This window comes from Tursiops truncatus, chromosome 13 (genome assembly GCF_011762595.2).
Source record: "Tursiops truncatus isolate mTurTru1 chromosome 13, mTurTru1.mat.Y, whole genome shotgun sequence".
Classification (NCBI taxonomy): domain Eukaryota; kingdom Metazoa; phylum Chordata; class Mammalia; order Artiodactyla; family Delphinidae; genus Tursiops; species Tursiops truncatus.
In genome coordinates, this window is record NC_047046.1 from 45959194 (window position 1) to 45984179 (window position 24986).

Below are 24986 nucleotides of genomic sequence, written 5' to 3' on the forward strand. Positions count from 1 at the left end.
TTTATGCATAATGAGTTAAAAGTACTAGCCTAACAGAGGTCTTGACCTAAAAGTAAATAATAGGATAAAAGAGGTCTTAAAGAAGAACTGGATAAGAGCTGTAGCTCTACACAGATACCATGTAACCTCTTACAGCTTCATTATTCAAGGAGGTAAAAAAAAGGATGGTTCTAGGTACATAGAAGGAAAAGCATTTTGTCCTCAGGACGTTACTGCCTAAGGGGTCGACCAGGGCAAAATCTGGGGTCGAGATTTCAATCTTGAGCCCAGGAAAAGGCTGGAGGTAGAGACTAAAGGGAAAGTTTGTGGTCAAAGTCAGATTTTGCACTTAAAAAAAAAAAAGAAAGAAAAGGAACGAAGATAAAGCCCTGTCTTAAAACAGGGAATCCAATAAAGCAGAAAATGATTATACAGAGATCGCAAAAGCAGATTGCACTGAACTAACGGCAGATCCCCGTTGGCTTCCTCTGTTGAAGCAACATTTTGTAGGGGAAATCTCTAAGAGTTTTGCCTCCTTTTTGCTTCCTGAGGCAATGTATGGCTTATTAGGAATTTTATCTGCTTTTCATTTAAGTCTTAAGACTGATCACACACTGATCTGTGGGCTATGGGTATGATGTAGCTTCCTGACTACCAAGAATCAGAGACCTGGAAACTATTATTAGCCATGAAGTTCCTAAAGGCCATCACAGGTAAAAACACTGATCGAGCTTCTGGGGAAAATGAACGGGAACATGATGGCAAGTTGTCAGCTGTAGAGAAGTGGATACAGGAGCTATGATTCTTCCCAGCTATGGCATCCTCTGCTCCTATGATAATAGCAGCAGCTGACACATATATTGAGGGCTAACCCAGTACCAAGTCTTTTCATGAATTAACTCTTTTAACTGACAACAAAACTATGAAGTAGACTCCTCCAACCCCCTCAATAGGTGTCATACAAGTGAGGAAACCAGACTCAAAGCTTGAGTGACTTCTCAAAACCCACAGCTAATAAGGGTGGAGCTGGGAGTTTGCATCAAGGTAGTCTCTCTGGAGTTTTTGAGTTTTTGCATTTAGATTACCATGGTGACTGCCAAGAGTCTTAAACTCCCAGGCAAGCAACTGCTTGCCTCGGAGGCAAACCATTCTTTAGCAGAACAAGCTAGCAGAACAGCTAAGGATGGGCTTGACAGGAGGAATCTTAAGCACAAGTAATTTTCAAAGAGCTTTAGAATTAGTGCCCTTTTTAAGAAGCGGATGTTCCTCTTTCCAGGCAATTTGAATAGAGTAGTTTCACAGTATTTCAAACAAAGCAATCCTTTGCAGATACTTCAGCAACCTTTGCAATGTATGTTCTGAACCACTGGAAATATAAGACCCAGTCATCAGATGATCATTATGGAGAAACATATGCTCAATTGACAAACATTCAAAAATGAAAAACAAAAATAAAAATAATCCCCCCCCAAACCCAACCTTTTCATTATCCTGTTTTCTTAATTGATTTTTGTTAATATGAAATGGGTTGTATATGTGACTTATTTAAAATTATTTGGTTTTATTAGGAGTGCCTTTTAGGTGGACCACTCTGACTTCCATGTTTAAAAACCATTTTTTATTCAAATGTCTTACAGCCACCCTAATAGAACCCTAGGAAAGGAGTTCTATTATTATTCCCCATTTTAGATGAAGAAAACCAGACACAGCGAAATTGTGCAACTTAACCAACATCCCATAGCATCATAGTCTTTAGAATAGTAAAATTAGATAAATGTAACAATGGACCAATTTCCTCTCCAAATCAAACTCTAAAATTCTAAAAAATGTAGAACAGGATTCTAAAAAAGAGACTCACTTCTCTAAGTAAGAAAAATACAATCCCATAAGCTCATGTCAGACACATGATTAACAAACACACTGATTTTTAAAAATTACTTGATTTACTTTATCATAACTAGTAATATACAAGAATTTTATACATAATGTATTAAAAATAACTTTGAGAAATAGTATTTTTGACTGAGTAGTGATGAAACTATTGAAAAGATAAACTGATTATTGAATAAATTACCCAGTGTTAATTTTTAAAAATAACTGTTATAAGCCAATCCTGTGAATTCAAAATAGGCATATTATTAACAATCCTAAATATCAGAAATACTTTAAAAATGTCCATATGGTTAGCACGGATAGAAAATTCATTGACTGAAATCAGCTGTGAAATGTAGCCTGGAATTTGGTTGGCTATTAAGTTTAATTTTGTCTTATTATTTCAAAATTTAAATAGTTTGAACCAGTTCGACATCTGTTAAAAAACTGTAATCTCAAAATATTTAAAAAAAAAAAACTTTACAAACACATAGCTATAACTAGCCACCTCATCTAAAAAGCTATAAAAGTTATTCCTAGAGATTTCACAATCCCTGTATTGCAAAGCTTATTTCAAAAAACATCACTATTTTGCATTTATAAACTGTATCCTTGCAATAATGAACTGTAAATATACTATCTTATACTAAACCAATTTTAATTACACTATTCCTTTTGTTAACATAGAATTTTGCATCAAATAAAAGCATGACATACTTCTACAGTTGAATGGCAAAAGTAAAGGGTCTTTGTTGAGGAGATAATGAAGCAATCACCAAAATAGTTGAAATAAAAAAATCGACATTACATTGATTTTAAGAAAAGCCAAGAATACAGGTGCTTACGTAAAACAGAAACACAGAATAAGTCACTTTATAAGCGAGGAAAAAAGAGGCGGCTTTTAAACATATTTAGATTCTCCAACCCAAATCGGAATTTTAAGAACAAAAAAGAAGAGAAAGAGAGAGATAGAGGGAAAAAGAGAGGGAGAGGGGGAAAGAGGGAAGAGAGAGGGTGAGAGGCAGACAGAAGGGGTGGCGGGGAGTGGCGGGGACCAAAGATCAAAACCTTGCAGGAGTAAAAAATACATTCTTCAGCATTTTTTTAATTTAAATTTTGCGGAGAAGGTGGGTAACAGAGGAAATGTAGATTCAGTGCCGGATTTCACAGAGAATACAACACAAAAACTGAAGTCCACCAAAGTGGAATTATAGTAACAGTCAACGCTTAGTTGGGAATCTCCCTTTGCTTTATGAGGCAAGGTCACGTTACAAGACTAAAACAATAGCAAGAATGCAGTGTATACACTTTAGAATGTTTAGGAGAACAACAGTCTTCAAGCACCACACAAACAATTAATTTAGGTAACTGCAGATAATGTTAGAGCAAGACCTCTTCAACTTTCCATTCGGTTATACTCCAAGTAGTCTATGATATAGACTTGAGTTAATTACATACTATTGCACTATAAATTGGCTGCTGTCACTATACCCAAATGTAAACAGTAACGCAGACTTTCTCAACTTGTCTATCTGCAGGTGTCCTTAGGTGGAAGACAAGTATTTAAAAACTACGGAAAAATCAGGAAATTTGTGTAGTTGTTCACAGCATCCCTCTGTAAAAGCACATTTGGCTAAAGAGATCTCAACAAAATAAAGGGGAAAAGCCCCCCAAAACAGCATCTTCTATTTTTAAAAAAATCCTGGCTTGTAATAATAATTTAAAAGAGACAATTAAAGCCACTGGCTTTTGTAGACTAAATAGAACACACTCATCTCTTCATGCATGCTTCTGCTAGTGTCCTAAATTTGGGTTCCAAATGATCCAAAAATTCAAGCCCATCTTCTTCTTGTCGTTCACTGCAACAACCCACAGAACCAGCCGCCGATCCTTTTCCTTCATAGTTATACGTCCGGACGTAGTCTTGTGCATGCGTATGACTGTTATCCTGATTACACTGCTGGACCTTCTGCCAAGAGGAAAAACACAGCATATTTTATTACTATTTTAAACACCGAAACTTACTAGCATAAAAATAATTGCTTTGATTTACCTTTCATTGTTTAATTTTTAATCAGATTGTGTCCTCTAATGGATTCCTACATATAAAAAACACCCACAATTGGTCTATATCATCAATCATACCATCAATTCACTACATAGCATGTTTCTAAAAGTCACACATGTGGCAGCAAGTATACAAGTGTTCGTTTTAAGTAATCACTGCTTTCTCTTTCAAGATTATGGCTAATGTGAAATGCATCCCTTACACTGAACCTGAATGAATGTGGGCTCAGAGCTTTCCAGATAGGCATAGTGGCTGTGCAGGCTGGAATTGCCTTGGACCCCACTTTTGGCCTTTAAGACATGACTTGTCTGATGACAATGGCATCAGAGAACTGGCAACACAAAGTCATGAGAAAAAGAATTTGAATATCATATGATTTCAGAAGCAATTAAAAAGCAAACAAAATATGAGGAAAAGTCAATATCCACTTAACATCTGATCATAACTAAATCAAAATTAAGGAAAATCAAATTTCTTATTAGTAGGTTAATCATTAATTGAAAATAAAGATCAGGCCACTAAACTGTAATCATTTAGAAAGTTGCAAAGGAAGCAAAATAGATTTGTAGGTCACTTAGGGAAACCCACTTCACCAAGGCGGGGCTGAGTGTAGGTGTACCAATCGGAGTACGCGTATCTGCAGTTGTCTGCCTCTACTTGTCCTCCTCTGCAGGAATCCAGGGTGTGCTGTCCACCTCCCTTACACGATCCCAGGGTGTGATGATGCCCGGCCTCCTGGCAGGACTCAATGGTCTGCCCTCCTTTCACCATTTCAATGGTCTCCTGCCCTCCGTTTTTCACTCCGGATCCCGGGGTGCTGCAAATTCCCTGAGTGAAGCCTCCCGCAGTATGGGTTGTGAAGCCGTTGGTGGAATACTGAAACAAAACAGTTGGCATTGGGGAAATACGGAGGAGAACAAAAAATGAGAAAAAGAGCAAATCATGCAGATAATGCTGTGACTTTTCATGCTATAAGGTAAGCATTCTGAGGGCAGGAACTCCATCTGTCCTGGCAATCCCAAGTACCTAACTACCGTAACCCCAGTACTTCACGTAGCGTCCAATACAAGAAGCAAACTATAGATGCCAAGTGGTCTGAGCCTTGAGACAAGTCAGAAAGCTTGATGTATACTCCTTCTTCAAAAACATCTTAGACTACTGTACAACTTCATTTGTGAAATCCTTCCAGCATCTCACATCTCAAGATCAGGGTTGTACACTATTGTCTCACATGGATTGACCCTTGATTCCCTTCACCTGACTAGAACAGAAACAGAAATAATAATCAGTATTTTTATTTAGTGTCTAACTGAGTTCCCTTCAACTGAAACAAAATCAGTAGAAATAAAAGTTGCTGTAAAAATCTTAGCAGCAATACTAAATCCGTGTGATCTTATTAAATACAAATAAATCAGCAGAGAAAATAAGAACACCAAAGCTCTGGCCACTAATTTTCCATGTTACGTTTCTGTAGGAAACTCTAAGTTTTATTTTTTCAAATACCTTCCTAGATGTCAACATCCTTTTGTTTTCTAAATCCTTCCTGCTCTAATCACCAACTATGCTTTTTGCAGGGAATTTACTTGTTCCTCAACCACATATTAGGCTGGAAAACAAAGCGGAAGCAGTGTAATCACCTGTTAGCATTACTGCTTCATATAGTTGACTTCAGGCTCCTTTCTAACCTATTAGAGCCTGAAAGCCTCCATTAAAGTTCTTCCCACGATGATCAAAGCCTGCAGTCATTTTATCGCTATTGCCAGAAAAAAAATTAAAACCATATGCTGATGATCTGTGAATAACTAAATGAAACATTTTTACACACAACCAGCAGCTTCAACATATAAAAAAGACTGGGTCTGAAGTTGAAGCCATGACACCCTTGAAATAGAAAATAATAATGACATGCCGAAGGATTTTTACTATTAAGTGACACTATATGGCCGAATTGAAATGCCATATATCACCATAGGATCAATGTCATTTTATCTGTCTCCTGGGACTGATGACATTTTATATATTGTAAGTTACCAGATTTGAAAAGAACTTTGCCCAGAAAAGGTCATTATTGTTGGTTAGGCCAATTTATCGTCTGTATGTATTTTGAAAGGACAAACAATTTACCACTTTGTCATCGCCGGGAGCTTCAGTGTTTGATACAATGAGGTTCTGCTGGGCTAAATCATCGGGAAATACTTTTGGCTTTTTGGCTGCCCCAGTAGCCCCACAGACTAAGGTAAATAGGACACCTGGAGGATGAGAGAGATGTTCAGTTTATCGTAAAACAATGTTATGAATTTATGATGACAAATATGAAAACAACTTTCCAGAAAACATAAACATTATTGCTTGTGTCAAAGTAGCATCCAGTAGAAAAGTCTGCCCTAACCAGATATGCCACACACAATGCTAAGTGCTGTATTTGTGTTGAATTTTATGTCTATGCTAATTAGGATAGCACTAAAATGATACCTAAATGCACTTTCAATAAATAAATTAAATATGTGTGTGTTAAATAGAAATGTAGCTATATACAAATGAGCAGCCATAGATAACAGTGCTGATCCTAAGAATGTGTCCTGAAAGTTATTTTAAAAGCTATCATTTGAATTCATGAAAGGACTTACAAAATAGCAATGCTATGCCCAACAATATTGCAAGGACGGCCCACTTTCCAAGCATCAGTCCTTTGGCAGTCCTCAAAGGTGATGGAATCTTGCAGTCACTTCGGGTAACACAGTCACATAACATCACGTCTAACTGAGTGACAAGTGATTGGCCAAGCCTATCTGCAACTCTGACAGGTACTGTATATCGTCCAAACTGGGGGTCATTCAGATAGGAAAGACGTGCTGCTGTATCTGAAAGGAAATAAAACCAAGCATTGTAGAATGTCATTGATTTCTCCTGAGCATAAATAAGTAACTAGTGACAGAATATTCATATTTCCCTACAACTGGATATTCCTGATGGGAATGGCACAAGTGCTACACGATTGTAAGCGTGAATGGACGAAGTCTTTCTAATCATATAAAAGTTTGTCTACACTGCCTCTTTTTAGAAAGGTCTTTCTTTTGGCTTTTGTAATAATATATTTTATCTGTGGATAAACAAATCCTTCCTATCACAAATAACAGACTTGTTTAGAGACTGATTTTTATCACATCTTTAAAATTTAAAAATTTTTAAAATACCAGTCAGTGTATATTTTCTTTTACGCATGATTCATCAGAGAATTTCATAGACTAAAATTCTGGATGTTTCCCCTTACTTTGTTTTCTATACATTGTGCCACACCTTGAACATATTTTCAAGGCATGAGTCATGCTGCTGGAACTTCTTCTCATGGTCCTACAAGACACTGGGACCAACTGTATTTTTTTTGGTTTCGATGTATGTTATCTTAGGTCAATAGTAGAAAATATCCAGGTCAAAATCCTAGTCTTGGGAACGCCAAAAATATACTACTCTACATGTAGATGACACATGCCCATGCCCAAGAATAATCCTCCCCACTTAACTGGCTCAGTGTGACATTTTCATTATTTCATAATTTGAAGCTCTAAATATAAACTTGGATATTTGGGTAAAAAAAAAAAAATCACTGAATCAAGTCAATTTTAAGAGAAAGCATGGTTAACCCAGTGAGTCTATGTATGTGTAAGAAATCATAAGACTAACAAAACCACAATTTATGATTCAAAACATGCCATGGTCTATTGCATTGACTATCTTGTTTACTTCCCCCAAGAATCCCATTTTACACATGCGTAAATTGATGCCCAAGAAGAATAAATAGCATGGCGAGACCTAAAGCCTCTTTAGGATACGTTCTTCTTAACTTGGCATTTCCCAGGCTTTTGGGCTCTTTCACAGCCCAGTAAAACTTTAAACTAACAAAGTTTTGACCAACAGAATCCTGACAACGTTTCATTGTACTAAGTAGGAATATTTTTTAAAATTACCACCTCCTTTAACATTATGTAAAAAGAAATATTATGACACCAAATAAGTAGAAAGGACATCTAAATATAAGGTTAGTTCTCAAGCACGCACACGTTAGAATGCTGTTACAGACACTGAAAATGTTGTCAGTTCACAGAGCAACTTGTCATAATAGGAAGTCAAGGAATACTCATCGAAAGCATGGGAATGAAAACCTTTCAAGGGCATCCACTCAGCTTACAGTGGATCTTGAGTCGTGAAAGCTGGAGTGACATGACATCATGATGCACAGGTACTGTAGTGCGGTCAGGAGACGCAGAATGTGCTGGAAAGTTAAAGAGCTGACGTAGAGAATGAGGCCATGGTGGGACAAAGGGAGGTTCCCTTTGTCTTCGCCATTCTTGTCACCATAGATTCTAACATGGGTAAAGTCAGAAGTACAGACTGGTACCAAGTGGGGGAAGAATCCCACATAGAAAACAGTAGACAAGAAATGGTCAGAAGTCAATGCAGTGCAGAAAGAAGGGATGCTACGGTGGACACTGTGATGCATACCCAGATCCCCTGTAATCAGGGATGTATTGCCCCAGCTGCTTGGGAGGCTATCAGCACCATCAGTGACTGTGCCTTCCTGCCAAAGGTCACATCCCTGCGGGCAGCCCAACCCACTGATGAAGCAATGTGAGAGCACAGAACAGAATGGCCACTCTGAAGGGCCATTTAGTTCAGACTCCCCGTGAGTCAGCCGAGGCTGTCCTTTGGCCTGAGCTACAGCTTGATTTCTCTTTTTGCTAAATCCTGCTTCCCTTCCTTTCACACATATTAATGCCAAGGAAACTCCTTGATAAACATTCAGCCTGGAAAGACTGTCTCAGAGTCTGCTTCCTGGGTAGCATACCTGCAAGGGATGGGGATTCCCTTATGACTTAGGAGACCACTGTCATAGGAAGACTCTGTGTAGGTGGGAGTTACACAAGTCAGGAAGTGGTTACATCAGACCTAGTCTGGGGTGTGGGGGGGGGGGTGGAGTACGAATGAGAATTCACCCAACACCAAAGGGAATCCCGGCACAGGACTGATCAGAGACCGGCACTTCCCACCACATCAACACTGAGAAACTCATGTTCTTTTGTTGGCGGTTACCATTCAGTGAATTATTCTTCTACTCCAACAAGAAAAAAAATATTTTAGATATCCTGATGCTGAGAAGGACAAAGTAATGTTTAAAAACACATACCGTTCATTTTTGTCAGTCTCCACATTCTAAGTACTTCTGAATCAGAAACACCTTCCAAACTGAAGTCAAAGGGTGGGCCGTGTGTGGGTTCATCGGGATCTACGGCCACAATCTCCGCCGATGACATGACAGTTTTACACATTATCACTGTCCTTTCAGGTATGAATGGGCCGTTATCATTCACGTCTTCAAGTATAATCCCTAGTGTCCCAGTACATGTTCTCTTACCTAGAAAATTGGATATGAAAATACAATTTTTTAATGTTTTGAGTTTTCACTGGGACATTACACACTGCAAAAAATTTATTACTTATTAGGCACTTGTACCATATAAATGAGAGTGACAAGCACAGTCCCAGGCTATGTCCTTAAGGTAAGTTAAGAGAAAGACATTATCAATTTCAAATGGGTTGTACAGAAAATAACTGCTGTTTAGATTTGTCATTCATTCACTAAAGAGCTGCAATAGACATGGGAACTTTTATGGAGGTGAGCTTTGACAGATTTTTAAAAAGAGGAAGGAAGAGGGGACCAACAAGGATATTTCTGGTATATTTAAAAGCACAAAGAGATTTAAGGAGGTGGGAAAGCACATACACACACCTATGTTCTGGACATAATGAAGGGGAAGGCACATTGGTGGGAGCTAACGCTGGAAAGAAGAACCAAGGGTCCTTGAAAGCCAACGTAGGGAGCTTGGAGTTTAATATGCATTTAGAAAACACTTAAGATTTGGGAGCAGGAAGAGTGAAAGACAGAAGGCATGTATTTGGGAGATTAGAACAAAACTAGTACACGGAATTGTTCAAAGCATGAAAGACTCCAGAAGTGGAAAAACACTTTCAAACCAGAATAATCACTCTGAGGTGTAGCCTAAGGAAGTCATCTATCTACATATTCAATAAAAACTTACTGAATAGCTACTTTGTACAGGGCACTGCAGTGGAAAATCTGGAGATTCAAAAATGAAGTGGTCATGGGTCCCGGCCACAAATTAGTAACACGGTTGTGAAGTCTGGAGTTGAACATAAATCCAGGACTTGTGTCTCTAAATCGTTTATTCTTTCCATTTAATAAGAAGGCCTTGAACATCAGGGGTGGAGAAGAGGATGAAAAAAACCTGTGCCACCCGCGATCTGGGGCCATGCCTTATACGAAGCTGCCCACGTAGGAAAGCGGGAAGACCGGGCACTGGCGTGCAGTCACAGCCTCGACCCAGCAAAAGAACCTGTGATATTCCCAGGGTCATCATGGGCCAGGAGCCATAGCCCACCAAGTTAAGAAGGGGTTCTGAAATGTGGGCCACAGAAAAGAACATGGTGGAGGCAACTACAAGACCACTATGAGGTAAAGTGGAAGAAAGAAAAGAGTCAAAAGCAGAGGCAAACCAATACCTCCCATTTAATGTAAGCTTGCAAATTAAAATTCCTGAATGAGCAAGATTAATGCTTAAAGGAAAACCAACAAAATCAACAATCAAAAGATTAATTCACTCTATGCAAGATATCTTCGAAACACGTATATTTACTATCTTCAAAAGCATAAAGAAGGTTAACTGTTTAAATAAGCATGAAAATGACACTGAAATTCCAGTAGAAATAACATTCATCTAACAGGGACTCTAGAAAAAAAGGATAAATAGAATGGTAGGGAAGTAATACTCAAAGAAATACTTGCTGAGAATATCCCAGAATTAAAGAAAAAAAATGGATCTTCTAAAATATATTCTGACTGTAGTGCTGGGTAAATAAAAATAAATTCTCAGCATAAGACTGAATTAAAACTATATATAGAACACAACCTAGGGAACTATAAAAGTTATCTGGATGTATTACCTATAAAGAGACAATAATTAAACAGACAGTAGAATATGCGTGAGCAACAAGTAATGCCAAAAGATGATGGAGTACCACTTGCAGGGTACTGAGGGAAAGAAGGGGTTAACTCAAAATTCTAAACCAAGTCAAATGATCAAATCAAGCATGAGAACAATATTAAAATATTTTTCAGAACAATAAAACTGACAGGGTTTATCATCCACAATGCACCATTGAAGGAACTAGTAAAGGATATAGTTGAGCAGGAAGAAAAGGGAACTAGGAGAGAAGAAATGAGATACAAGAAACAATGCAACTCTCTCTCACTTTGGATAACTTTTATTTATTTATTTATTAATTTTTTGCGGTACGCGGGCCTCTCACTGTTGTGGCCTCTCCCGTTGCGGAGCACAGGCTCCGGACGCGCAGGCTCAGCGGCCATGGCTCACGGGCCTAACCGCTCCGCGGCATGTGGGATCTTCCCAGACCGGGGCACGAACCCGTGTCCCCTGCATCGGCAGGCGGACTCTCAACCACTGCACCACCAGGGAAGCCCTGGACAAGTTTTAAAGAAAAGACAGAGACACAAAGGAAGCAGGGAGACATGTATACATGTATTTTATCCATCTGACAAACTTTTCTATTAGGACAGAATAATCTCGTCTCTCAAATTCTCTCGTTCTTATGCCATGTGGTATTTTCTTGCTCTGACAATTGTTTTGCAAGATGTCTTGACCATTTCTTTCCATTTGAGGCCACACACGGTGTTGAAAACACATGTCTTACTGATTAAATCTGGTTAATTATAAAGTCTTTAAAAATTGACCTCGGGACTTCCCTGGTGGCACAGTGGTTAAGAATCCACCTGCCAACGCAGGGAACACGGGTTCGATCCCTGGTCTGGGAAGATTCCACATGCTGCGCAGCAACTAAGCCTGTGCACCACAACTACTGAGCCTGTGCCCTAGAGCCCGGGTGCCTAGAGCCCGCTCTCTGCAACAAAGACAAGCCACTGCAATGAGAAGCCCGTGCACCACAACAAAGAGTAGCCCCCACCCACCACAACTAGAGAAAGCCCGCGCGCAGCAACGGAGACCCAACGCAGCCAAAAATAAATTAATTAATTAAAAAAAAAATTGACCTCTACAGTGTTTGCTGTGCTACCACGGTGCTAAATGCTTGAATTTCCCTTCCATGAAATATTTAGAGTTGTTCAATAAACTCCATTGTTTTTGCACATTGTGATGAGTAGTGGACAATATTTCAACCAAAGATTTTAGACATCTAACTCAGTGTTTCACAGCTCTGCTTTTCATCTGTTAATAAATAATATTCTTTTATTCACTGGAACGTATGCATGCAATGCTCACCTTCTAATATTAATATAATTCTATACGGGTAAATATCAATTCCTAAAATGAAGTCTTGGAAGGTGAGTTACCTATGGGTCCATGATTTATGTGCATGGCACTCTTCTGATAAATGTTTTTTAAAAGTTTGAAAGCACACTCCTCCTCCCCAAAGTTAGAATCTTACAACAAAAGTAGAAACCTAAAACTCAGCTATACAGAGGAAACACCTGGGCGAAACTGCCAACTGAGGTTAGATTGAGAAGAGAAGAGAAATTGAACTTAAAGCTTAAGAAAGAGCTCTGTTTAGAAGAGGAGAAGGAAGTAAAACTAGAATGCATGTAGATAAGAGAGAAATGTGTGGAAAAGTTGAGACATAGAATCCTTGAGGGAGAGTTTTAAAAAGAGGAAACAAGCGCTGTAGGAAAGTAGGAGAGGGAGTGAGCACAGGCTCAGAGGTCAGTGCTCACAGGAGAGAACATTTCTTGTACGGAAGCAGCAGCTGGGAGGGCTCAAAGGGAATGAGCCAGGATAGATTTTAAAAAAGGTAAAAGACAAAAACAAATAAAAAACATACTTTAGTATGATCTCAGTTCAGAAAATAAAAAGATGTGGAGTTATTTATCCCCCACCAGCTTCAAAAGAAATTAATGGAAAAGGCCCTGTTACACATTTATTCTCAACCACAATGATGATTAACCGTGCCTCTCTTCTAAATGCCATAAAAACATTTGTTCAACAGAGGAAAATGTAGAATAAAATTACATCCAAAATCTCTCATTCCAGACAGTAAATTTTATCTCATTGATGAAAACGATTTGCCAAGTGCAATTAAAAATGTAAAAATAATGGATTTGATTTTCATATTATTTCTCTTCTTTTCACTTGCTTTGACCAAAAAGCATGTTTTGACAAAGGGACAAAGGAAGTTGAGGCCTTAAAGGGCAGTCTTTAATTGGTTGAAGTTAAATTAACAATGATTACAACTTTATACCAATTCAATCAATGGATATGAGCCATTTCTCTTTAATTTAGAAAAAGTTGAAATATCTAAAACATCTTCCAAAATCACTTCTAAATTCTAATTTTGCAAGCTATAGTATAATAATTTATGTTTACTGTAGTTAACATTTTTATTTTACAGAGGCAAAAAGTTCAAATGTATATTACGGTAAAATTATATTTTATGCAGTAAAAGGATCTCATTCCTAATCATTGTGCTCACATTCCAATTTTACAGGGCTCATAGAAAATGATTTTCCATTTTATGTGATTTTGTGGATTCACAGAATTCTTCTAATTTTATAATATCAGAATACTAACCCCCAAGTATATTGTCAGTTTCCTGTAGAAAGATATAACTTTTTGAGTACTGACCTATGAGGCAGTAAGTATGTTCTCTCTGTAATAAATTTTCCTGTCAAAGTGAATATTTTAAGAGATATGACTAAGTAAATTGAAGCTAATTTTTCTAAAGTAATTTTCTCAATTTTTAATGATTATTTAATTTTAATAAATTATAGTCTCAAGTATTTTCTATGACTAAATTATTTTATACCGTAATTACATACAAAACTGAGGGTACTATTAGAAAGCAGACATGAGTTAATAAATTATAGCAAACCTCTCAATTACTCTATTTGTCATCTGGGGTGAAATAAATTTTGAGAATGTATGCAGCTGACTTAAAAATGTATGTTGTTTAAAAACTGAGGATGTCTGGAGTTGGGGGTGTATACAGCTGGCTTAAACACAAAGTTCTTACCTTCGTCTGAGGCAAGGATTGTGATATTATATATACCATTTCTGATGGTCTTTGCCTCTCTATCCAGGCTTCTTAAAATTGTGATTGATCCTGAGTTTTCATCAACACTGACCCATCCTTCTGGATCACTTAATTTCTCATACCTGTAAGTAATGAATTAAAATAGCAAAATGGATCGTAAGCCAAATTACAATACTGGTATCACAATAAGTTATACATTTTAAAAACATGATAAATTTGAAATCAACTAAAATAGAATTACAAGTACCTTATGCCACTGCTACTATTTGTTTCCGGGTCATGTGCTTTATATCCAATGTCCTTTGTGCTCACTGGTACATTTTCTTTAATACGAACAATTTGCACTGCAGGGCGACACTCAGGGCCTTCATCCTGATTTTTTACACGAACAGTGACTGTCGCCATGCTCCCGGTTGATCTCGAACTAGCAAAATTTGGAGCTTCATTAACTACACTGATTTGTAGGGTCATCTCTTGTTTTTCTTCGTAATTCAGTGGCTACAAAAGCAAGTGTGTTGGAAATCAGATCAAGAAATAGTACTTGGCTATGTGAACTAGTGTGTAACTAGTTAGCTGTGGAAATATGTAAGTGCTGTGTCGGGAACAGTCATGAAAATATTAAACATATACCCACAAATATGATGGTGGTGGAAGGAGGGAAATCCTTCAACTGATTGAGCATTTGGGTGGAGCCAGCAAAAAAAAAAAAAAAAAAAAAAATTCCTCAACTGCAAATTTAACAAAAGTAATATTATAGGTCCCGATGGCGATTTCAGATAGTATTTAATGAAATACTATTTGAAATATTACTTTAGGGACTCCGTACCCTAATCAACAGTAATTTACTAGTCCATTAATTTTGGAACCACTTTTCCTACCCTTCTGAGATGAGTACAATTATTCGTACCTGGTTTGGGGTAGAAAACGTGGGTCAAATTTTATGAAACGTATTCAAGATAAGAGAGACAAGAAAATAGAAAGCTTATGGGCTTTACACTTTCCTTTTTAATCTCTTTTATCCCAGTTACTCTCTAAAACATGGGTAGTACCAAGTTTAATGGAAGGTTTTCATTTTATTTTGCCTGATATCTAAAGAAAGAGATAAGATTTAAGGGACAATCCCTTTGCTGTTTTGAAACAGAAATTAACCCACAAACTGCAGCTAATTTTCATCATTGTAAGAAAAAAAGAATTCGTCATGTTTGATCCATTCTCCTTGTGAATATGTACAGCAGGGAAGCTACAGAGACCCAGGATAGAATCATGTTTTAGTTAGAGGCAGCAGAAATAAGCCCATGGTTTTGTCCAAAGCCAGAGCTCAGATCACTTTATGGGCTAACTCTGCCTCCTGAATTCGCAGTGATGTCTTCTGAGATAATTGTAGAATATTATTAGAAAGAGGTTTTAGAAGTATTTACATCTTCAAATGGGTGAGGATTCCCATTTTGAACCAGGAAGCTAAGAATGTAATGTACGCTGGATACAGATGAACAGATCTATAAACAGCTTTCCTATGGGTCTGACCAGGAATAACTCATCATCTGGGAAATTCAGTAATTAAGTACAGGCTCCTGGACACAGCTATAGATAGAATAGACTAGGAAAGTTTGGCAGTGTCCCACTGGTGTCAAAGCTGTGCTAGTTTTTTAATTGTTAAGAGATACTGGTTACAAAGTGGGTACTATATCATATTCATTGAACATGCATATATAATCATTTTAAACTATCATGCCTTTATAAAAAAAATGTTCTACAAAATTTGTATATTCATCCCACTATATATATGAAAAACATAGTGTTTACATTTACCTAAATATCTATTTTATTCCTACATTTACCATAATTCCTTTCTTTTCATTAAGCTCTAGTATGCTAATCTGTGACACTATAAGCTACAAATAACTAATTTCCTAAGTTATTCTTACCTTAACCACACACAGAACTCCTTCATTGGTTTTGGGATCTGTTACAATTTTAAAATTTCCATTTTCATTGCCCTTTAAAATGGTATAATTAGCTCTCCAATTAGCAGTATTAATTAAATCCTTATCTGTAACGGCAACACGTAAGATTTCCACATCAACTCTATTTTCCTCCACTGATACCTCATACTAAAATAATAAAAAACAACAAAAAAAAGTTTAATTAGTAACTCTCACAAAAACAAAACACCAGGTAAAGCCAGCCCAGTTCTTCTAATTTCTAAAGTACTATGTTAACATGACTTTAAACCCCAAGTCCAAACTACTGACACGTGGCTGGGAATACTTCCTTTGAAATCATGGGGCATGGGTGGAGGTGCACATATGTAGCAACTAACACTACATTGTACATTTTTCTTTTATTAATATCACACACTTACAGATAAACGGTTGAATGTTGGCAAGTTGTCATTCACATCTCCAATATTAATGATGCAAGTTGCAGTTGTCTGCAAACCAAAATATTGACCATCCATGTCTTGTACTTTTATTTTCAATTGGTATTTATCAGTTACCTGAAAAGTAAGTATTAATTACTGAGTGAAAGCAACATTGTAAATGAAATCTTAATTTACACCCTATAATTTCCCTTGCATTCAAAATTTAAGAGGTACACTATTAGATTTCATAGTTTTCATGTACTGGCAGAAGAACAATTTCCTCACACTAGTAATTTTTAATTAATTTACAAAAATAGAGTAGTTTCTCAAATTGAAAGTGCTACTCATGGAAGTAACTGGTTTTAGCATTACTTAACAGAAAGAGAAGATATAGTCATAGTACATTTTAAATTGCCTAGTAATTAATCAAAATCGTTATCTCCTATGCAAAGTACATTCTTATATTCAAAAATACACAACAGTGACTCTATACCAGTCTCGTAATGAAGCAATAAAGGTATTCTCCTGTAAAAAAAAGGTGGATTTTAAATATTTACTTTACATTTACTAAAAGATCATTAAATTAGCATGAAAACAAAGTTTTGGAACTATGTAATTTTTTCTTCTTCATGGAAAATAGATTCTGGTTCTTAAGCGTTTTCCGTTCTTCAGAGATTGCAGAAGGCTCATCACTGGTTTTAAAAAATGTGTATTTCCGGGCTTCCCTGGTGGCGCAGTGGTTGAGAGTCCGCCTGCCGATGCAGGGGACACGGGTTCGTGCCCCAGTCTGGGAAGATCTCACATGCCGCGGAGCGGCTGGGCCCGTGAGCCATGGCCACTAAGCCTGCGCGTCCAGAGCCTGTGCTCCGCGGCGGGAGAGGCCACAACAGTGAGAGCCCTGCGTACCGCAAAAAAAAAAAAAAAAGTGTATCTCCTCATAATGGTTTCATTTGTCACAAGTGTTGAGATATGGAAGGATTAACAACAACACTAATAATAATGTCTCTGGACTGAACATTAGGAGGCTTGGGTTCTACTTCCAAGTTCAAAAATAACAAATGTACTCTTGGGCAGTTGGAAACGTATTTTTCCCTTGCTTTCCTCTTCTATAAAATTATAACAACACCTTCCTTTATAATTCACCTCTTTTCATAAGACTAAATTATATGTAAAAAACTATCCTAACTGTCCACCTAGAATATTCACCCTTCTCTTAAAAAGCCACCTTCTTTGGGCTTCCCTGATGGCGCAGTGGTTAAGAATCCACCTGCCAATGCAGGGGACACGGGTTCGAGCCCTTGTCCGGGAAGATCCCACATGCCGCGGAGCAACTAAGCCCGTGTGCCACAGCTACTGAGCCTGCGCTCTAGAGCCCGCGAGCCACAACTACTGAGCCTGCGTGCCGCAACTACTGAAGCCCGCGTGCCTGGAGCCCGTGCTCCGCAACAAAAGAAACCACTGCAATGAGAAGCCCGCGCACCGCAACAGAGTAGCTCCCACTTACCGCAACTAGAGAAAGCCCTCGTGCAGCTATGAAGACCCAAAGCAGCCAAAAATAAAATTAATTAATTAATTTTTTAAAAAAGCCACCTTCTTCCCTTTAGATCTCTTAAACTTTCTAGCCCTCATGAATTACCCAAAATAAAACTAATATTTCTCTCGATCACTATGCTTTTTACAAACCCAATTTTTCCCAATTTATTCTTCTCTCATAATCAGTCACATGAGAGTTAAAAATTCATGGCCTTATTTCATTAAAAAAATTTTAAAAGCTCATACTAGTGTTACGTATGGGAGGGAATATGTATTCTGTTTGTAATAAACTATGATTTATTGGGAATGATCAACTGGCTGATAAAACAAAGAAAGAAATCAAGTTTGGGACCTAAATATTAACTTGTGATATCTTCAGATGGAAGAAAAATTCTGATGTTTAAAGAGCTTAAAGGGCTGAAGGCCCTTTAATAAACAATATTAAATATTAAATATTTATTTATTTATTGTTTATTTAATAAATATTAAATATTAACAATAAAAAAATTGGAAACCTGGGATCAGAAAGTGAGTCCAGAGCTCTCTTGGGTAAAAGCACTCCAAGACTCCTTCATTAGTCAAATGTTTTCCACTGATTTATCAGAAGGATCTATTCAAGGCTTGATGATAAAAGAGAATTTGGTCTATAATCTGCTCTTTCTGAGCACATAAATTCCATGAAGAATCTGTATAATTTGTAGAGCTGTGACAGCAATTCATTCATTCAACAAACGAAATTGCATTCTTCACTGGCACGTACTCATGGTAAAAATAAATAAATTATAAAATTGAATTAAAATTTACCTAGGAATGTCCTTGTAAATGCAGTAAAAATGATTAATTTTAATAAATTTTATTAGATTTCAACCCATAGTCTATCTAAAGAAATGGGAGGTATATATAAAGCACTTCTGCATAACATAGTATGATGTTCTTTTCATGGAAAAGTACTTGTGTGATTGATTTATAAGCTGAACTAGCTATTGGGTTTTTTTTCATAGAATACCATTTTTACATGAAAGACACCTATGGTTAGTCAGACTGGTATATCTGGAAGACATTTTGTCATAGGTAAGGTGAATATGTCATTTCAAGGAAAACAGCTATTTGTTGCCAATGGTCAATTGGAGTTTTCAAGCCAAAATGAGGATTCCGGAAAACTTTTACGAACCATCGTGATATTAATGGAGATGAGGAGGTGATTTTTTCCAATATTGTTTAATTAGATGTGTCAGTATTTGGAGGATCTACATAACTCAGTGAGTCAATATTTCCCATATGACTAATGCACGATGTTACAAAATCACACATGGTAAACTATCCACTCATAGCAGAAGAAAGACCAATGTATTTTGATGTAACAAAGTAGGAAAGTTCATGGACAAGCCTTCTTCAGAGTGCACATTGCAAAACCCATTTATGACACTACCACCTGTCAAGATTTGGTGTATCAAAGAAGACTATCCACAATGATCTGAAATTACTGTTAACATACTCTTTTCTAACTTCATATCATGTTGGATTTTCTTTACATATTTCGTCTAAAACTATATAACAGACTGAATGCAGGAGATGTGAGAATCCATTGGTCTTATACTAAGTCAGGTATTGAAGAGATTTAGAAAATGCATAATAATGCCACTCTTCTCACTAAATTACTTATTGTTTTAGAAATGTAATCATTTCTTATAAAAATATTATTTACATTAACATGTAATATATTATTTTAATTGGGTAAATAAATACATAGTTTAAACTTTTATAGTTTTAAACACTTACAGATTAAATAGTGATAAATATAACCCACATAAACAAAAGACCTTTGGAATTTCCAATAATATTTAAGACTGTAAAGGGGTCTGAGACCAGAAAAGTTGCAGACCACTTCTCTAATCCATGCGAGAGGGAGAGGAAATGAATCGATATGAGATTTAGGAATCAAAGAAAAACGTGACAAACACATATTACTATATTTTAATATTAAGGATTATAAACGTAGGAAGTAGGCCAGAATAAAGGTTTGGGGGAGGAGGTAATAGTTTAATAACAAAATGAACAATTACTAAACTGGGGTAGTTGCAGTAGAAATGGACAGAATGTGAATGTTACGATCACTTTGGAGTCAATATCAAATGCTTTGGAAAGTAATTTGATCTGCAAGAGGAGACATCAAATACAATTTTGAGAACATGAATCCAAGGTGACATTAGAAAAAATGTGTGAAGGAAAAGAAGGTACTAATGGCATTTTAACTAGAGAACATGGGAAGGAGAGCATGTTTAGAAGGAAAGAAGAATTCATTTCTAGATGTACTGAATCTTAGGTACTTGTGAAATGTTCAAATAAGGATTTCTAGCAGTCAACTGAAAATGTTAAACCAGAGATCAGAGACAGATAAACTTTCATTTAATCTATGTAAGGGGAAAGAGTGTAGATGAGATTGTTGATGAAGAAATGACACAGATAGAAAAAGAAGCATTGTTATCTGTAGATAAGAAAATTCTGAAAGTTTTACTTTTCATATATGACATTTCTTGTTTTTTACAACTATAAATAATTATAGTTTGTATAATTATTTTACAACTATAAATAATTATAGTTTGTATAGTTTGTAAATTATATCAATTTATAAAATTTGATTTTATAAAACATACAATTCAGGAGAGAATGAATTAGCGGTTCAAATTCAGAGCACTGCAAGGTCAATGACCTCCATCAACCTACCTAAAATAATTTTTGTTAAATTAGATTCACAACATGCTTTTCAAAAGCACATCTGCAGGTGGTATACAGAGATATGCAGGTACTGCTAAGTAGCCATGTGATAATCAGGCTTTATTTGTTAATATTTACGTTACCTCTCTGTCTAGCCGAGATGATGTTGTGGTGATCACACCTGTAGCTGGCTGCATAAAAAAGAGGGTGGGTGATGCTGGTAACTGCTCGATGATGGAGTACATTAGACGCGTGTGCAGTGTGTCAGGCTCATCTTTGTCAGTTGCACAAACCTGTCCCACGGTAGTACCTACATACAGAAAAATCCTCTTTAATTTCAAAAACTTTTACAGTTTCAACTTTCCCTTTATTTGACTCCTCTCCATCTACCACAAAAAAGTTTTGGACCACATAATTGATAATAGTAATAGGTTTTTTACATTTTCAGACTTCTATATAAAATAGCACTTACTTTTAAATATCCCAGCGTTCCAACATTTTGGAATTTGGTAACCATATTTGTATTTACTGTATTTATTGTATAAATTTATAAATGTTGATAATATCCCTCCATGGCCTTTGTATTCCTAGACTAAAGAATTCCAATTATTCTTTAACCTTTTTCTATTTGTAAGCCTACACTTAAATTGATCATATGGGTCAGTTTACTCTGCAAATTCTTGGTTTAGTTAGATTTTTCTAAGGGAAGACTCAAAATCTGCATTCCGACTCCTAGTTGAAATGGTCAATTTTCAAAAGATTGAGAAAATATATTATTCTCCATGACCTTTATGATAATGCTCAGAATACTGTCTATCATTTAATCACTATAGAACATCAGCCAGCTCTCTTCAAGGCCAAGACAGCCGTTGCTCAAAGACTTACTCTTTTTTAGAAAAGAATATTCTAAAAATATTCTTAGAATATTTAGAAAATATGGTCTCTTAAAAGTATTTATTTTACCTCACACAGGAAGGCAAAGTAACATTGAGTCACTCCTATTTTTCAGGCACTGTGCTTGGCCTTCAAGGTATATTGTGCTTCATTTAACCTTCAAAACAACCTTGTATATTAATATCCCATTTTACAGATGAGGAAACCAAGGCTTGTCAAGATTAGGAAACTTGCCCAGGGTCATGTCAGACAGCTAGCAAAAGGCAGGGTAAAATGCCACCTACAGCCGCCCGTCTGGCAAGTCCCTTGTTCTTGGCAGCAGGATGTGCCACCTCCCAGTGGCCAGAGTGAAACTCAGCTAATGAATTTAAACATTCAGTTGCCGTGTATTGCCACGGTGGGTACTCACCAACTCTGCAGTTTTCAGTAACATTAAAAATGTAAGTTGTTTCCGTAAAAATTGGGAAGTTATCATTCTCATCCTCGATTCTGATTAGTAGGGTCAGTGGATATTCTGGAGTATATCCATCCTTAGTTGTTGCAAAGGCAACGAGCTGTGAAGAGAGTAAAATGGAAAAAAAAAAAGCTACGGTTCAAACTTGCTTTCGCTTTGGCTTTCATTTGGAGACTGTTCAGCATCACAGTGTGGATTTCACCATTTGTTACTGTTTTGGGATGTGAACATAACCTTAATGCCAGAAGAGATGGTTAATTTCATGATGCACTATAGCATTTTATGTTTAAATTTATCTAATATAATAACATAGCTAAATTTGGTTACCTCACCATTGCTGTATTGTTGTTCATGAGTGTAAGGGTTTTTATTATTATTTTCCCGAAAGTGTCTTGAGAACTATTTTGCTTTGTTTGAAAGTTTCAGGTGCATGAATTTTAAATACAATTTTCTGGATCTTTTATAACTTTGAATTCTTAGGATTCCAAATTCCCCAGGTGCAGTTAACTGAGATATTATTTTATTTTCTAATTAGAATTTTAGGCATATTGATGATTGTATTTAGATAACTTTCTTCATAAGAATTTTTTAATTTAAAAAGGGGGGAGTCAGAAATGGACCAAATGAGTGGTTATAAATTGGGTCTAGAATGCGATTTATTCTTTTGATTTTATAATATGAATTTCAATTCCAATTTTTCTCGTAACAGCTATCATAGAAAGAACAGACCATCACAGGTACTTAGAAGGTCATGTTGTAGTAATTCTAAAGCTAAGTAATTACATCATCCAAAATAGATATAAAATAATTAAAACTAAGTTAAGCAAAATGACCAGCTCCTGTTGGAAAATCAACACAACATTAGGTTAAATTCTTATATATTAACGCTCATCCCACCACAGGAGGTTGCCCAGATGATGAAAAGACCTAGTTATCCTAGTTAAGCACTGTCCACACTCCTTACTTGCTCACCACAAGTTAACTTTCTCTCATTGCAAAGGTACCAAGGCTTAACTTCTGAACTTGACTTACCTCCTATGGTATCACTCTCAGTACCATAAAGAGGTTCACAGATCTTTTCTGCCAAATAAATAACTACTGTTCAAAGTGGTGCTCTTTTTTTCTTTTGAAAAGAAAAATAGTAAACTGTAATTCCCAGAACAATCTAATAGAATCGAAGGCTATTTATTCTATAAAATTCTTTTTGCTGCCAGTCAGGTCTGTACTATCAGATGTACCCAGAGCACGGATGCCAAAAGTCAGAAAACAGTCAAGAGTAAATGAATTGAGGAAGGGAGACGAAATAGCCACGTTTAATTTTACTAATACAATATGTAAACTTTAGACTTTACCTCAAAAGATGGATACATTTCACGATCTACAGGACGAGTACAAAACAGGTTTCCAGTATCTCTCTCTACATAAAATAAATTTAGAGGTTCTTTGTCAACTCCAGGCCCACTTATGGAATAGTAAATAGTGTAGTTTTGTGCTGTATCAGATTGAATCTAGAAAGTAGACATCATATACATAAAAGACAAATTTGTATTTCAGCAAAACTTTCATTTATATACTTATGCAATCATACTGACATTTTACAATAAGTAATTGCCCTCTTTAATTTATTATTATGTCTGAATAAAAAGCAGCAATAGAATAAGGAAGACTAATAATTGTGAAATTCAAGAGCAAGGCATGAGGAAAATAATGTAATAGCATCTTAGCTTTCCAGAATAACTAAGAAGTACTTTAAAGGCTACGTGTAACTACATGGATCAAGCATTTTGGACTTTCCCTGTCTTAGATAACAAAGTATTCTGAGCATGAAAAGTTATCCTTCTGTCAAAGTTTTACACCTCAAGTTTTATTATATATAACATAATATTTGAGACACTGGGTTTAAAGTATACTGTCGGCAGGCAAACATCTGGAAAGTGGTTTCCTTAATTAGTTTTTGTTATTTCTCAGCATCTTCTCTATTATAGGGGCTAAATGGGAGGATGAAAATGAGTGAGAATGGAAATGACGTAATATCCTGGCAAGTGTGCTACTTTGGTATTTGATTCAAAAAGAAAATTTTTTCCCAAATTGTTTTCATCCTCTTAGTAGGATCCTTATCTATTAGGATGACTAACAATTATTTTCTAACAATTTCTTTCTCAACTTTAAAATGCTCTTTTCTCAGCTGCATTGAATTTGTTGATGGGATATAAACAAGGATTCTCTCTCACCATTTCAAGAACTGGGGGAAAAGAAACCTAAGAGCTAGACTGAATGGTAGTGACCACTGATAAGGGAGGAAGGAAAGAAGATTTGCTGGGGTTTCCACTAAAAATGAAACAGGGGAGAGAAAATGTGGATCCAGTCTGATTTAAGCAGTGGACCTGGGAAGAAACCATGGAAAGGTGTATGTGTCTTTCCCCTTCATGGCATTTGACCTGTTATCAACAATTTCATCCTTTGTTATGGAAGATGTTTTGGGATTTTCTAGACTATGCCCAGGCTCTGAGATACCCTTGATGATATGAAAATTCATTAAGGAAGCATGCGTTTGACAGTGCTATATGGGTTTTACAGTTTTATAAATGGCTTTTGCATGACTAAAACTGCAAAAAAAAAGTATACATAGGTATAGAGAGATGCATTTATACCATATATTGAAACATATGATAGACATACTCACCCATACATTCATACACACATACTTTTTAAATAACTGCATACTCATTGTCTAAATTTTTTACAAAGATGGAAACCATAGACTCTCACAGTGGAAGGAAAGTAAATTATACCTGTTGAAGAAAGAGTGGGAAAGGACCCAAGGAATTCTCAGACACTGAACAAGGAATAGGAGCCCATCTTCTCTTGGCACGTATTAGAACTTTTTCTTGAGAACGCCTTTTCCTCAGTACCTCAATTTAGAAGACAAAAAAATATTAATAATAAATATTATTTATTTAAAAGCCAACGACTAC

At 36.4% G+C, this 24986-nt stretch overlaps 1 protein-coding gene across 7 annotated transcripts in view; it reads right to left on the reverse strand.

Annotated features, from left to right (window-relative positions):
- Window positions 1-1575: 1575 nt before the first annotated feature.
- Window positions 1576-24986, reverse strand: part of DSC2 (desmocollin 2) — a 32409-nt gene continuing 8998 nt past the window's right edge. For 2 of the 7 annotated variants that reach the window (XM_019930456.3, XM_019930457.3), the window contains 13 exons: window positions 24804-24923; window positions 23364-23519; window positions 21967-22111; window positions 20807-20973; window positions 16416-16550; window positions 15979-16164; window positions 14301-14551; window positions 14033-14175; window positions 9102-9329; window positions 6547-6780; window positions 6044-6168; window positions 4508-4795; window positions 1576-3820 (listed from right to left, as the gene is read on the reverse strand). In XM_019930456.3, the coding sequence (XP_019786015.1) occupies window positions 3623-3820; window positions 4508-4795; window positions 6044-6168; window positions 6547-6780; window positions 9102-9329; window positions 14033-14175; window positions 14301-14551; window positions 15979-16164; window positions 16416-16550; window positions 20807-20973; window positions 21967-22111; window positions 23364-23519; window positions 24804-24923 (2376 nt within the window). In that variant the 3' untranslated portion in view covers window positions 1576-3622. Of the gene's footprint in view, window positions 3821-3904; window positions 3951-4507; window positions 4796-6043; window positions 6169-6546; window positions 6781-9101; window positions 9330-14032; window positions 14176-14300; window positions 14552-15978; window positions 16165-16415; window positions 16551-20806; window positions 20974-21966; window positions 22112-23363; window positions 23520-24803; window positions 24924-24986 lie in introns of those variants that run through there. The other 5 variants (XM_019930458.3, XM_019930460.3, XM_019930459.3 and 2 more) reach the window with 5 other exon arrangements.